Raw genomic sequence first — 15,781 nt, 5'->3', positions numbered from 1 at the left:
CGGTGAGGGGACTTTCTTTTATATAGAGAGATTTAACATTCTGCAAACATTCCTCGAACTTTCAGGCTGTTTATGGTGCTTCATGAATGGATACAATTCCAGACAGACTGTCTATCCACTCAATTAAAATGGTTACAAAACTTCAGAGTGTTGTACATATTAAATTCCATGTCAAAAATGAAGTCAAATGGGGGGAGGGGGCGGAGTGCCGCACAAGATGGCGGACGTGATTTGAAAAGCTCCCAGCCTGAATCTCCTAAAATCGACTACAAATCGAGATATCCCTCTCCAAAAACGATTAAAAGTTATGGGAAAACCCTCTAAAGGGAAACCAGCAAAAAAACTTTCAGCAGAGTACAACGGTAAGAAAATACTTCACTTGAGACGCAGCAACCAGCTTCATAGGCCCTCAGGAAAACGGAGCCAGTAAAATGGCGGCGGGAAACCCAGCCGTGACTACAAATACCCAGACGGAGGAAAACACACCAATTACGAAGAAAGATCTACACAAACTAAAAGAAGACTTACTAAAATCACTTACATCGTTGGTTACAGAGATCATCCAGCCACTCCAATCCCAAATGAACGATCTAGTAAGGGATCTGAACGACACAACCAAAATAGCTGAAAATAATGCAGAATTGACTCTGACATTGCAAGAGGAATTGAAGGCTGCCCAAGCATCAGAAAAAAAAACACGAACGCTCGACTTTCGTCCCTGGAACATCGATGGAGGCAGATGAATTTAAAATTTAGAGGGGTTGCGGAGGGCGCAGAGGAGGGGAAGGATCCTGCACAGAGAAGTGTGAGGCCGCTTACTCTGTTCCTCAGGTGTTTGAACTAAGTGGACTATCAGTGGATTTCCCACCGTACCACCGTACCAGTGCAAGACTATATGCTCTAATGAGCACAACAGGGACCTGAGAGAGAGAGCACTGTGCTGTGTACCTCATCATCTCAACTGTTGGTATCCTTACAAGTGTTTATGTCATTGTTGGGGGGTGATTTGGCAGCTGGGGAGAGGTATGATTGACTGCAGACTCCATTGGCATTTTTGTGGATAATAATTCAGTATTTATCTGACTTTTAAAGCTTGTAATAGAGGTAGATAGCACAGCAATAATGCATGGTAGAGCCACAACATTTGGCTTTAAAGAACATAAATGGAGCAGGAAGCCAGAGTAAAAATCAAAAAGAAAAAACTTGCTTTATTGAGAAATATTCCATTGCTATTATAGCAGTACTACTTAAGCTGTATTTCCGCAAATAATTGCTGGAGCTGATTGTGTGAGTGCAGATATATGTGGAAGTGGGTTGCCTGCCTGTCTCATGGAGGAGAAGTGGCCATGAGCGTGTGCTGCTTCTTCAAGAAGCCCCTTCAAAGAGAACAAAGACAGGAAGGAAGAACTGCTGGAGAAAGGAAACTATCAGGTTACCTTTGAGCAGTGGGAAGCATTACTTTCAAGTAACTTGTTCATTGATTTGGAGTTGGGAGTAAGCAGTGAAGTGGCTAAATTTGCAGATGATACAAAGTTGTTCAGGGTGATGAAAACCAGTGAGGATTGTGAGGCACTCCAAAGGGATCTGTCAAGGATGGGCAAGTGGGCGTCAACATGGCAAATGGGGTTCAATGTGGCCAAGTGCAAGGTGATGCACTTTGGAGCCAAAAATCCTAAATATAAATACACATTGATGGGGTCTGAACTGGCAGAGACTGAACAAGAGAGAGATCTTGGAGTTGTAGTAGATAACTCACTGAAAATGTCGAGACAGTGTGGGACTGCAATAAAGAAGGCCAATGCTATGCTGGGGATTATTAGGAAGGGTATTGAAAACAGATCAGCCAATATCATGATGCCCCTATATAAATCAATGGTGCGACCTCATTTGGAATACTGTGTGCAGTTCTGGTCACCACACCACAAAAAGGATATTATAGCCTTGGAAAAAGTGCAGAAAAGGGCAACTCGAATGATAAAAGGGTTGGAACACTTTCCCTATGAGGAAAGGTTAAAGCGCTTAGGGCTCTTTAGCTTGGAGAAACGACGACTGAGGGGTGACATGAGTGAGGTTTATAAGATTATGCATGGGATAGAGCAGGTAGAGAAAGAGGTACTTTTCTCCCTTTCTCACAATACAAGAACTCGTGGGCACTCCATGAAATTGCTGAGCGGTCGGGTTAGAACGGATAAAAGGAAGTACTTCTTCACCCAAAGAGTGATTAACACTTGGAATTCACTGCCACAGGAAGTGGTGGGTGCTACAAGCATGGACGGCTTCAAAAGGGAATTAGATAAGCATATGGAGCAGAGGTCCATCAGTGGCTATTAGCCACAAGGTATAGATAGGGGCTCTGGGGCAAGTGATGCTCTGTCTTCTTGGTGCTTGGGGGGGGGGTCAACAGTGGGAGGGCTTCTAATGTCCTGGCCCTACTGGTGGACCTCCTGATGGCACCTGGTATTTCTGGCCACTTTGTGACACAGAGTGTTGGACTGGATGGGCCTTTGGCCTGATCCAACATTGGCGTCTCTTATGTTGTTTTGTTCTTAAGTATGACAAGTAAGAATATACCTCACTCTGGTCACACTCACACGGGCAATTTGATCCATTGCCCTTGATGTTCCCTTATGGATTTAAAGTGCACGATCAGACAGCAACATCTGTCTGTCATGCCCCAGTCCTCTGAGTTCCATTCCCCCCTCCCCTTGCCCCTTGTTTCTTTGATACCTGAGAAAGTCTGGTCCTGTTGGTCTGAGCTGCTTCCAAAATGGATTTCCTGTTGTCTAGTCACTCTGTAGCGCACCCAAGCCGTCTCTCTGATCTCTTGTTTTCCAGCCGCCACCCCCCCCCCCAGTTAGCGATGATCGCATGACTGCATATATGCACCCACCCCCCTGGGGGGGGGGGCTGCTCAAAACCTTGTTTTCTTTTGAAAAACTCTCAAAGAAAGACACCCCTGTTCTGCAGCTTTTTAATTTCGTTTGGGGAAGGGGTAAATTGAAAAGATTATAGGGAGTTTCCTTGCAGTTCGTTCCAAATTAAACCATATTTTAACCCAGAGTATCTTTGTCCTATAAGTATTCATCCTATAACATTTCTCATTCAATCCCTGTAGGGTGTTATTGCTGTTGTTTCCAAACAGTTACTGCTTACAGTAGCCCCAATTTTCTGATACTGTCGAAGGAGAACTGGATCATAGTCTGTTCTCTCTTGTTTTCAGGCACCAGTTTATTGCAAGAAGTGGTATATTTGGTGAGCCAAGGAGCCGATCCTGATGAAATTGGGTTAATGAACATAGATGAACAACTTCCAGTCCTAGAGTATCCTCAGCCTGGTTTGGATATCATCAGGGTATAGTTCAATCTCCTGAATACATGTCAATTCTTTAAAATGCTTTAATTATACATTTTGCCTTTTCACATTCATTTTCAGAACCCCTTTTTTGTTCCACGTTGCAAGTGGACATGTTTATTGTATTGAGATGATTCAAAATGAAATATATTTTTTCGCCCTCAATGATCCATGTATTCATAAAGCTTATATGTTAGCTCGTTTTAATGTATTTCCCCCCCACAGTACTGCAAGGGAGATTTTCAAAGACTCCTTACGCACAGAGACTATGTGATTGTGGAAGAAAGGAAGTAGAAGGTGTTGAGCATGTCCTTTTGTATTGTGATTATTATGCTGACATTCGTGTTAAGTATTTAGATCGGTTGTTAATGGATTTAATAGGCCAATCTGATAATTGTAAGTCCTTTTTTCTTCTTTCCTCAAAAAATGCTGTAACTATTGAAATAGTGGCAACTTTTCTATATCTGATTTCTAAAAAGCAAGTTATGTGTTAACTGTACTGAGTACTCCTTATGTCTTGTATACTTCTTAGTGCATAATGCCAATAAAGGTTGTTGTATTGTATTGACAGGTAGGAAGTAATATCCATCAAACTACTTGAAAAGCTGATGCTATGGTTAAAGTCATATGAGTAGTTACCTAGAAAGTTTCTCAAAACTTATCCCAAGGTAACTGCTGTTTCTTGGCCCCCCAAGTATGGATGCTGACCCACTTTACAGTATTGTTAGGTTTATTGAAATACTGTATTGCATGTGAAACACTTCAATCACTTTTAAAAGGTCGATATTATTGTCTTTTCCTTCCCCCGTTTTTTCACCCAGGAGCTGACATCTCCTCGTCTTATCAAAAGTCACCTACCATATCGTTTTTTGCCTTCAGATCTACACAATGGCAATTCCAAGGTAATAGTTAAGTTAAATTATGTATTTATTTAGAATTTTTCTGTGCCGTCTCTTTGAATCCTACTTGAGGCAGCTTACAATAAAAATAATATAACAGCATTGAACAATCACATTAAAAACAAGCCATTATGGAAATGGGGGGGGAGGGGAAGAGGGAAAGAATAATTCAGCAAGATAAATCTTTTTCACCTTCTTAGGTAATATATATGGCCCGCAATCCCAAAGACCTGGTCGTGTCTTATTACCAGTTTCACCGCTCCCTTCGAACCATGAGCTACAGAGGAACATTTCAAGAATTCTGTCGGAGATTTATGAATGATAAGCGTAAGAAACGTTAACTCTGCCCATATGGCAGTGTCTATTATGTTGTTAAATCTGTTTTTCTTTCTTATTAGTATATCATTGAAAATGTTTTATAAAGCCCCCTTTCAAACTTTAGCAACTTTCTTCATGCAGTGGAGGACCAAATGGTATGGCTCGACTCCACTGCATAACGATGGATGCTCATGATGGCAGCCCATATGCCCCTCTTACCCAATCCTATAATTTTTGCCCCACAGCTCTTTACAGCTGCATCTGGAGATATCCCTCTCTCCTTCTTGACAGTGGATCCCAGTCTCTGTTCTCACAGTAAAAGTGTAGGTTTCTGAGTGCACCAAATGGTGTTTATTTATTTTGTTCCATTTATACCCCGCTCTACCCTGCAAGTGGGCTCAGGGTGGCTCACAACATAGTAAACCAATAAATAGTAATTCATAAAAACATCACAGACACCTCAATCAATTAAAATCCCAGATGGCAGCATAACAGTTGTGACTACAGTAACTGCTGCACTAATGTCAGGGAAGGTACATTTCTCTCAAAGCCAGAATCAGCTGGTGCTGGCACCAGTTGATATTGGGAGTGCCCTAGACGGATGATGTAAAGGAAGCAGACAGGCTGAGCAGGGAAGGCCAGTGTTATTTGGACGTCTGCCACCTCAACCAAAAGCCGGGTGGAACAGCTGTGTTTTGCAGGCCCTGTGGAATTGTAATAAATCTCACAGGACCCTGATTTCAATTGGGAGCATATTCCACCGGCAAAGGCCAGGGCCCTGGTCGAGGCAAGGTGGACATCCTCTGGGCTTGGGACTACCAAGTGGTGCTGTTCAGAAGAACGCAAGGCTCTTCGGGGCACATATATAGAGAGAGACAGTCCCATAGGTATGCTGGTCCCTGGCTGCCTAGGGCCTTAAAGGTTAATACCCTAACCTTGAATCTGATCCGGTACTCAACTGGCAACCAATGCAGCTAGTGTAGAACTGGCTGAATGTGGGTCTGTATAGACATTCCCATCAGCAGGCACACTGCTGAATTTTGTACCAGCTGAAGCATCTGGATCAGACACAAGGGTAGGCCCGCATAGAGCAAGTTGCAGTAATCTAACCTGGAAATGACCATTGCATGGATCATTGTCACGAGGCCATGGGGAGAGAGGTAAGGAACCAGCTGCCTGAACAGCTGAAGATGGTAGAAGGCTGAATTGGCAGCATTGGTGACCTGGGCTTCCACAAAAAGGATCACCCCTGAGCTCCTCACCATTGGAGGTTGGCACCAACAATGCCCCACTAAGGGCTGGTAGTTGGATTCCCGATCCTATCCCCCCCCCGACTCAGGTACAGGACCTCTGTCTTTACTGGATTTAGTTTCAGCTGACTCTGCTGCAACCAACCAGCCATCCCCCCCCCCAAGCCCTGGCCAGATTTTCTGGTGTGGAATTCTGACCAGCTACCCATCAGCAGGTACAGCTGGGTGTCCTCGGCAAACTGATGACAACCCAACCCAAACCCCAGATTACATAACATCGGGGATGGGATCGCCCACTGTGGGACACTGCATACCAAAGGGTAACACAGAGACACCCTCTCCCCAAGCACCACACTCTATCCCCGACCATGGAGAAAGGAGGACAGCCACTGTAAAGCCATCCCCCATATCTCCATGTTGGCAAGGCGGTGGGTCAATAGTTAATAATCGACTGTGTTGAACGCTGCTGTTAGATTGAGTAGCAACAGCAGCGCCAACCCACCTCAGTCCAGATGCCATGGGCTCTTTCAGACACTCCATGAATGTCCCTGATGCTAGGGGCTAGTTGTTAACTTCCCCCAGGGGAATCCGAATCTCAGGGCTCTTTTGGTAGATAAAGCCCAGCAGGAACTCATTAGCATAATAGGCCACACCCAACAGCAGAAACTTATTAGCATATTAGGCCACACCCCTGACAGCACAACTCATTGGCACATTAGGCCACACCCCCATGTTACCAGAAGTGTGCTCATCCAGCCACACCCACCTTTTGCTTGTTATTCTGTTTACCTGGTTTGTGGTCAAAACCCAGGGCTTTTTTGTAGCAGGGACTCCTTTGCATGTTAGGCCACACACCCCTAATGTAGCCAGTCCTAATGAGTCTCTGCTGTTGGGTGTGGCCTATTATGCTAATGAGTTCCTGCTGGGTGTGGCCAACTTGGAAGCCAGCCGGAACTCCGTTCCTGTGTGTTCCTGCCCAAAAATAGCCCTGCCGGATCTCATCTCCACAGGTTTTAACAAGTTAAGATGGACATGGATCCAGGAGGCAAATGGTGGGCTTTACAGCTGCCAGGGTCCTGTCAACCTCCTCCTGGGACAGTTGGTTGAATTGGTCCAACACTGGACTGGAAGATGGCCAAAGGGCTTCCAGTTCACTTACTTTTTCAAGTATGGCCAGCAGGTCGCGGCAGAGCAACAAGACTTTGTTGGCAAAATAGCTCACAAATGCCTCACTGCTAGTAGCCAATTCCTTATCATTTTGTTTCCCTTTTGGTAGGGAGGTTAATGATATAATTGTTCTAAATAATTGGGCTGGGTGAGAGCTAGAGGATGCAACGGAGGCTGCACAGAATTCCTTCTTAGTGGCCTTCATTGCCATCTCATAGGCTTTCATAAGCATCCTATAAGATGTTCTTGCAGCTTTGTCGCAAGTACCCCATCACCCTTATAGATGTTTTCACACATTTCTGTGTATTTTATTTGAAGGTGGCTTCCCCCTATTCACAATATGTATGACCCCCAGTGCCCTGATGCTGTTTTGCCTTTAGTTTACTCAGTTAGGAGTGAGCAGCAGTGCAGCTAAGGAGAGGCAGGCAGGAATTTTAGCCTAGCTGTATGTCACAGCCAGGTAAGGATGCCAGCCTCCAGGTGGGACCTGGGCTCCTCCAGAATTACAGCTGACCTCCAGACTACAAAGACCAGTTCCCCTGGAACAAAATGGATGCTTTGTAGGGTGGACTCTATGGCATTGTATCCCACTGAGGTCCCTGTCCTTCCCAAGCTCCATCCCCAAATCTCCAGGAGTTTCCCAATCTGGATCTGGGAACCCTACTACCCCTTCCCCCACTACTACCTGGCAACCCTGCTCAGGCTCACAGGTTCTACAGCTCCTGTCCAAGAGTTCCATATAATTCCCAGTACCTCTGTTGCCTGTGCTGCAGGCTGGTCACCTACATCCTACTTAGATCCCACAATGTCTGTGCCTTAGGGTTGCCAACTTCCAGGTGGCACCTTGAGATCTCCTGTTATTACAATTAATCTCCAGCCAACCAGGATCAGTTTCACTGGAGAAAATGGCTGCATTAGAGGGTGGACTTTATGGCATTATATCTTGCTGAGGTCCTTCCCCTCCCCAAACTCTGCCTTCTCTAGATGTCACCCCTAAAATCTCCAGGTATTTCCCAACTCAGAGCTGGCAACTCTACTGAGCGTTTAGAAGGAAATAGTCAAGTGTGTTTCCAGTTCAGCTTTTGTACTTGAAAACAGGATTGCATTCAGACTTGTTAATGAGTTTACAAAACATAATCAAATCTGTACATGTTTTAATTCCATTTGCATGCACTTGGGTGCAAGTCTTGCAGTACCTTGGCATTGAATTTGGAAGTTCTTATTTTTAATTTTCTTATAGCAAAACCCCGCTTTGATTATACTTCCTTTTAGGGTTCATAAATTTTCTTCTTTTCAGTTACAGTTCTCAATATGAATACATTAATCACATTTTAAAAATCAATCATAATTAAATTGTACTTATCTATATAATAATTGTGTTTTGGGGTGGCACTTTGCAGCTCTCCCATTGGCTGTGCAATGCGCTCCCTCAACCATTGGCTCGTCAGCTGCAACTCAAGAGTACTCGTGTGCCATTGGCCGGGTGCTGAGTCTGCTCCTCTTTGCCGCCCACTCCCTCTTCAGCCACTGTGCCCTGTCAGAATTACTGGCAAACAGCTTTCTCTCTTGACAAAGATGCTTCTCCTGCTTGCCTCCTGTGTGGGACTAAGTTTTCCCTCAGTGGCTGTTGGTAGGTGTAACGAAATGGCAGTTAGCTGTGTTTCTAAGATGGCTGCCATGTGGTTGTTTGTTTAAAATGTTCCCCCATAAGGTTTAATTGAGCTTTAGTTCCAGAGAGGGGCCTGCAGGGGTTGAATGGTGTTTCCTCATCTGCTGGCCTACAGTTCCCAGCTGCTCCAAGGCCAAAAAGTGCAGGAAAAGAGGGACTGTCCCAAGTGGCGGGGCAGCATCAATATAGACTCCAGCCCATCCAGAGAGGAGGCAGTCTTTGTCCTACAGGAGGTTAGGAAACGCTCCTACTGCCTGTGCTGATGAGGCTGTCCAGGCCACAGACGTGGTGGAAAGAGGATTGCATTTAACCCCTGTTGATTTATGTCCTGTTGGTTCATAGTATGTGCTTACTCCTACAGTTCTGCCTTATTCATTTAGTGTGTGTGTGTGCTCCATAATTGGGTAAATAGTTAAATTCTTTTATTTGGGCTAATAATGTGTGTTGTACTCTGACCACACAGTCTCCCCCATTCTGCACAATTATAAAGGGAGGGGGTAGCCCAAGGAAGCAAGGAAAGGCCAGACCCTTGGGTTGTCAACTTTCCAGGGATCCCCCAAATTTTGGGGATTCCATCTCCAAATAGGGAGATTTGGGCAGAGGGGTCTCACTGTCCCTCTAAAAAGGCAGTGACAATTCAGTGAGTAGTGGCAGCGAATTTAAAGAGTGAGATTGGGACGAGGGTGGGAAGGAAACAGCTAAGTTGTAAACTGTAGCCCGTTTTGCCACAGTAGGCAACCAAGCTTGGTTCAGACAAAGGAAGGAAACTTTTCACAGGCCTTTGTGAGGAACTCATTGAGGCCAGTCCTGACTAGGGTTGCCAGCTCCAGGTAGGGAGATTCTTGAAGATTTTCTAGTAGAGTCTATGGAAGCCAGGGTTTGGGGAGGGGAGAGGCCTCAGCTGAACAGAATGCCATAAAGCCCACCTTCCAAAGCAGTTATTTTCTCCGGGGGGAGGGAGACATCTCTTGTCTGGAGTTCAGTTGTGATACCTAGTGATCTTCAGGCTCCACCTAGAGGCTGGCTACCCTAGACTTAGCAGTCCATGCTTCAGAACAGGGTCTGCTAGATCCAGTCTTTTATTTGGGCTAATAATGTGTGTTGTACTCTGACCACACAGTCTCCCCCATTCTGCACAATTATAAAGGGAGGGGGTAGCCCAAGGAAGCAAGGAAAGGCCAGACCCTTGGGTTGTCAACTTTCCAGGGATCCCCCAAATTTTGGGGATTCCATCTCCAAATAGGGAGATTTGGGCAGAGGGGTCTCACTGTCCCTCTAAAAAGGCAGTGACAATTCAGTGAGTAGTGGCAGCGAATTTAAAGAGTGAGATTGGGACGAGGGTGGGAAGGAAACAGCTAAGTTGTAAACTGTAGCCCGTTTTGCCACAGTAGGCAACCAAGCTTGGTTCAGACAAAGGAAGGAAACTTTTCACAGGCCTTTGTGAGGAACTCATTGAGGCCAGTCCTGACTAGGGTTGCCAGCTCCAGGTAGGGAGATTCTTGAAGATTTTCTAGTAGAGTCTATGGAAGCCAGGGTTTGGGGAGGGGAGAGGCCTCAGCTGAACAGAATGCCATAAAGCCCACCTTCCAAAGCAGTTATTTTCTCCGGGGGGAGGGAGACATCTCTTGTCTGGAGTTCAGTTGTGATACCTAGTGATCTTCAGGCTCCACCTAGAGGCTGGCTACCCTAGACTTAGCAGTCCATGCTTCAGAACAGGGTCTGCTAGATCCAGGTTCTTGCTGTAGAAGCTGAGTGGGTGATTTTGGACCAGTCACAGACTTTCAGCCTAACCTACCTCACAGGCTTGTTGTGCAAGTCAAAAGGGGGAAAGGAGAATGATGTAAGCTGCTTTGGTCCCCATTGCAGAGAAAGACTACTTTTCCTCCTGGGAAACCATTGTTGCCAATCTCCAGGTGGGGCTGGAGATCACTCAGAATTACAAGTGCTCTCCAGATGGCAGATATCAGTTCCCCTGGAGAAAATGGTGGACTCTGTGGCAATCAGGGCTTCAGAGCAAGGAAGGGGCTGCAGGTGTGTGTGTGTGGAAGATGGAAAGCTGAAGAGTGAGGGGTAAATAAAGGTAGGCTGATGCTTGGCTGGGAAGGATATAAGGTTGCCAACTCCAGGTGGGAAATTCCTGGAGATTTGAGGGATGAAACCTGGAGAGGGTGAGGTTTGAGGAGGGGTGGGACCTCAGACAGGTACAATGCCATAGACTCCACCCTCCCAACCAGCCATTCCCTCCTGGGGAACCATTGTTGCCAATCTCCAGGTGAGGGCTGGAGATCACTCAGCATTACAACTGATCTCCAGGAGGGAGGGCAGAAGTCAGCTGCACTCAGAGGGGCAGATAACGGTATGTTGATGGTTAGCTGGAAAGGGGATGGGGTTGCCAACTCCAGGTTGGGAAATTCCTGGGGATTTCAGGAGTGGAGCCTGGAGAGGGTGGGGTTTGAGGAGGTCACCACAGCAAATTGACGCTGAGTGCCCAAGGCATTGGCACTCTCCCAGAGCCTCTTTCTAGAGTTCATTGTATTTATTTCCACAACGGGCCTTATTCCTAGTTTTTCAATAATTTGTGTTCAAGGGATATTTTGAAGGATGTTGGTAATTTCTCTTGTAAATTAGCTGTTATATTTCCTGTCTCCACAGTAGGGTATGGTTCATGGTTTGAACATGTGCAGGAATTTTGGGAACATCATATGGACTCCAATGTTCTTTTTCTCAAGTATGAAGATATGCACAAGGTAAAGACTTTAAAAACAATGTAAATGCTCCCATAACTGCTGGTATTATCTCCAGAGCTTCTTTCTTGCACTGGTTATTGTTTGATTACATTTCGTGACTTGTATAAGCCATCAGAATTTCTGCAAGGAGGCAATGGGCCGCACGGGTAGGGCGGGATATAAATCCCAAAATAAATAAATAAAATAAATTAATTAATATATCAGATGGAGAAAATAAATGATAATAAAAATATGGTTAGAGGAAGGCCTCTTAAATGATGAAATTCTTTGCCCACTGAGGTCTGTCAAGCAACATCTTAATTAAATATTAGAAATAAACATTTTTTCTGTCTTGCTTTTAATTGTACACAAGTGCCTTTTGTTACCATGTGTTGTCAGAATACATGTATCTTAGGCGCGTGTTTGTGTGAATATGACCCACTTTGCAATTAGAATTTGGAGCCTAAATTCGTGCCCAAATAGTTCAATGTTAGGCAGGACTGCTAAACTCCTACCACCTAGGAGCAGAGGATCTCTGACTCCAAGATCCTGTTTCCTGCCACTGCTGCTGCAGCCAGCTATAAAAAAGGTAATCTTTAAAAAATTGGCAATGGCATGACATCACTTCTTATTTTACTGTAGAAATTCTGGTGATTCCCAGAGAGGCATGGTGTCACTTCCAGTAACCCTCCCGATGATAACATCATGTCTTTGCTTCCCCCCCCTATGATATAATTTTTTATTTTATAGGACCAAACAAATGAACAAACAAACATAACACACACAAGCTTACATAATGGGGTAACCCTTTTACATCGTTATTTTATCTGTTTAAGTACCTCATATATATCTAGTTATCTATCCTATTTTAACCTTATAACAAGCTATACTCTTTGCATATCTATGAGTATACAATTCATAATGTCACGTATTCACAGGGAGGGCGGGGTATAAATGCAATAAAATAAATAAATAAATTTATTATCTGAACTTTTTGTTATAATCTTCAGTCAAAAGTATTTAAATGTTTGAGTATATAATTCATAATTTCTTCTGATTTAAGCTTTTTTTAATCTCAACAATACAAAGATTCTACTCAGTTGCACAGACTCAATTTTTTTTAACAATTGTAATCAATTGGACAATTAGACAATCATAGGGATTCCCTAACCAATGTCATTTATAAAATTTCATCCTCTTCTTCCTTTTCTGGTTTTTTCTCTTCAGTAAAATCTTAGTTTTATGTCTTTTTCCCTTGTATGTAGAAAAGCTTTCTTTTGAAGGTAGCCATCTGTGTTCCAGTTGAAGATTCCATGAACTCTTTTGTTTCTTCCCTCTGAGATGTTGCATCTTTTACAGCTTTCACAGCATTGGAGATTTCATCTTTTATCACTTTTTTGGTACTTCTAATATATACGTTTATGGGTACTATCCCTCTTTTTAGGTGCAGAATTCATTCTGTGGGTCAAGTCAATTTGGTTATGATCTTGCTCCATATCTTCAATTTGCTCTTGAATTTCCTTCATCTTGATTGCAGTTTCTAATGGCAATATCTCCCTTTTATTTTGCATTGGATCTACAGTTTCTTTAATTATCAGTTTAACAGTGGAAGTAATTGTGTCATAAATTATAAGTTTCAGATCCTCCCAAGTAAACTGTGTCACAGTAATGTCTGCTGACACCCCTCCCCCAATGGCTGAAAATGTAACCCCTGGCACCTTTCCAACTCTATCTGTGCCAGCGAACAGTATTTCAAAACAGAATCACCAAAATTATTTTTTCCAAGACCTTAAAAACAGACCTCCTCTAAAATTTACAAAACAATAGCTGTTGTAGTCATATTAAAAGGAAACCAAGAAGTTTACAACAGTAAGTCATGGATCTTATCAATTGTTTACCTTACAGTACAATACAGTTTGAAGACAGTGTACTTTATAGTTTCAACAAATAAAGCAAAATATGTTGTTCTTTCTTTCTTTCTTTCTTTTAAAAGGGGAACAATTTATAATCCTTTTAATGAGATGTAGTAGTCTTTTAAAGACTCTTCATATAATTCCAGATAGTTTGGTTATCATCCAAAAAGTACAAATGTATTCCTGCTTCGATGCTGCTTAAAATCAAACAAATAGATTTCCTTCAAAGTTTGTATTCCAGAAAGTAACTCAGACAACAGATTTTCTTTTCTTCTTTGCTCTGGAGAGTGTTTAAAGACAGTTTTACACTAAGCTCTTTTCCTAGCCGGCTGAAGAGGGAAGGAGGGGGGGAAGGAATTTTCTACCCTTCCTTTCCTTGTCCTTTTAAAATTTAAAGGGGCTTGCTTGAAAAATCAACAGAGTCCTTAATATCGTTGCTTGGCTGTACTCATGGTGATGTTCATCACCGGTATTATGGATGAGGTTCTTTCTTCTTCCCCTCTGTCTGGGTGTTCACATGTTTTCCACTCATGGCTGCCATGAGTGCACTCACTCAAGTCTTGCTTTCTAGGGTGATCCTAGACCCTTTCCCACTTGCTGCTGCAAGTGGAGGGCCCAGATCAAGCCCCCTGCTTGGGCTCCCCTTCGAGGAGACCCAATGGAGCCCAGGATCCTCTGGGACCCTGCTATAGACCTGGCGATACGGCCGCTTTGTGGGAGCTCATCCTGGAGCTGACCGTTGCCACTACGCCGCCCCCTTGCTGATGGTGCCCCCCCATGCGCTTGGGTCTCCCACTGGTTGCTAGTCCTTGCCTTGCAGCCCTAGTGGCCTGACTTCCACAACCTTTGACTCCTTACCTTGGGAGATTGTTTTGATTTAAATATAGGTTTGTCACAACTTACATTTACCAAAAGGCTCCAAATGTTACAAACAGAAGGGGCCACCAAATTGGCCTGGTGTACAGAAGACACAAAGAAGCAAGAGAAGAAAGGAATTACATTAACTGTCTCTATATAATCATCATTAAAATCAGTTTTAAATAATAAATTATGTTCTGAAGAAAATATGTGCTTTCTCAATTTCTCAATGGCAGCCCCACCACTGTCAGGGAGCATGAGGGTCGAGAGGAAACAGGGCATTGTGCTGTGGATAAGAGGAATGTGCCCTCAGAAGGGACCTCTTCTTCAGCTGGTGAACATGTATCCTTTCGCACCAAGGAACCATTGCTTGGCAGGGAGGGAGGGGGGCTCTTGGTAGTTGGTGATTCGATCATTAGGTAGGTAGACAGCTGGGTGGTGAACCTGCGTACTGACCGTATGGTGACTTGCCTGCCTGGTGCGAAGGTAGCGGACATTACGCGTGTTCTAGATAGGCTGGTAGATAGTGATGGGGAGGAGCCAGTGGTTGTGGTACATGCTGGCACCAACAATGTGGGGAAATGCAGTTGTAAGGTCCTGGAGGAAAAATTTAGGCTGCTAGGCAGGAAACTCCAGGACCTCCAAGGTAACTTTCTCAGAAGTGCTACCTGTTCCACGTGCAGGGCTGGAGACACAGGCACAGATCAGGAGTCTCAATGTGTGGATGAGACGATGGTGTAGGAGGAAAGGGTTCAAGTTTGTTAGGCACTGGGATGCTTTTTGGAACAAGAGGGAGCTGTACAAAAGAGACGGTCTCCACTTGTCTCGAGAAGGAACCAGGCTGCTGGCGCTTAAAATAAAAAAGATGGCAGAGGAGTTTTTAAACTGAATATTGGGGGGAAACCGACAGGAGATAAAAAGTCTCTGGTTCAGGATGGCTCATCTCAAAGAGATGAAGGAGTAGCTGTTACTTTTCTACAAGGAAATGGATTATAATTGTCTACTGAGACTGTGGCTAACAATATGGACTGCTTGGCAAGGTCTCGAGGCAGCAAGAGGGAGGTTGTGGGCTTAACATGCATGGGAAACTACAGGTGTTTATACACAAATGCTAGAAGTGTCTGAGGTAAAATTTGGGAATTGGAATGCTTGGTGTTGGGGGGAAAATAGACATTGTGGGTATTTCAGAAACTTGGTGGGAGGAGGAAAATCAGTGGGATACAGTGATTCCTGGTTATAAATAATATTGGAAGGATAGGGGGGAAGGGTTGGAGGTGGGGTGACTCTGTATGTCAGAGAGGATATACAGTCCAGTAAGATTGAGAAGGTAAGAGAATTGGATTCGCTTCTGGAAATGCTATGGGTTGAAATAGTGGCCCCAAAAGGAAGCTTAACACTGAGAGTTTCTTATCGCCCACCAGATCAAAAGATGGAGGAGGATTATAAAATGATGAATGAATTAAATATAGCGGCTAGATGAAATAACTGTGTTGTAATATGTGCTTTTAACTACCACATATTGATTGGGTCAATATGTGTTCAGGTAGGAAAAAAGAGATTGAGTTTCTAGACACTCTCAATGATTGTGTTATGGAACAGATGGTCACCGAACCTACCAGGGGAGAGGCGA

The 15,781-nt window shown here is 44.1% G+C and overlaps 1 protein-coding gene across 1 annotated transcript in view; it reads left to right on the top strand.

The window, feature by feature from the left end:
- Positions 1-15,781, top strand: part of SULT4A1 (sulfotransferase family 4A member 1) — a 39,522-nt gene that overhangs the window by 7,860 nt on the left and 15,881 nt on the right. The window contains exons 2-5 of the mRNA XM_015421693.1: positions 3,221-3,351; positions 4,173-4,253; positions 4,451-4,577; positions 11,307-11,401. Of these exons, the coding sequence (XP_015277179.1) occupies positions 3,221-3,351; positions 4,173-4,253; positions 4,451-4,577; positions 11,307-11,401 (434 nt within the window). The remainder of the gene's footprint in view (positions 1-3,220; positions 3,352-4,172; positions 4,254-4,450; positions 4,578-11,306; positions 11,402-15,781) is intronic.

This window comes from Gekko japonicus, unplaced genomic scaffold, assembly GCF_001447785.1.
Source record: "Gekko japonicus isolate JY-2015 unplaced genomic scaffold, Gekko_japonicus_V1.1 scaffold2854, whole genome shotgun sequence".
Classification (NCBI taxonomy): Eukaryota; Metazoa; Chordata; class Lepidosauria; order Squamata; family Gekkonidae; genus Gekko; species Gekko japonicus.
The sequence above is the reverse complement of the archived record's forward strand: the minus strand, read 5'-3'. Positions and strand labels throughout refer to the sequence as shown.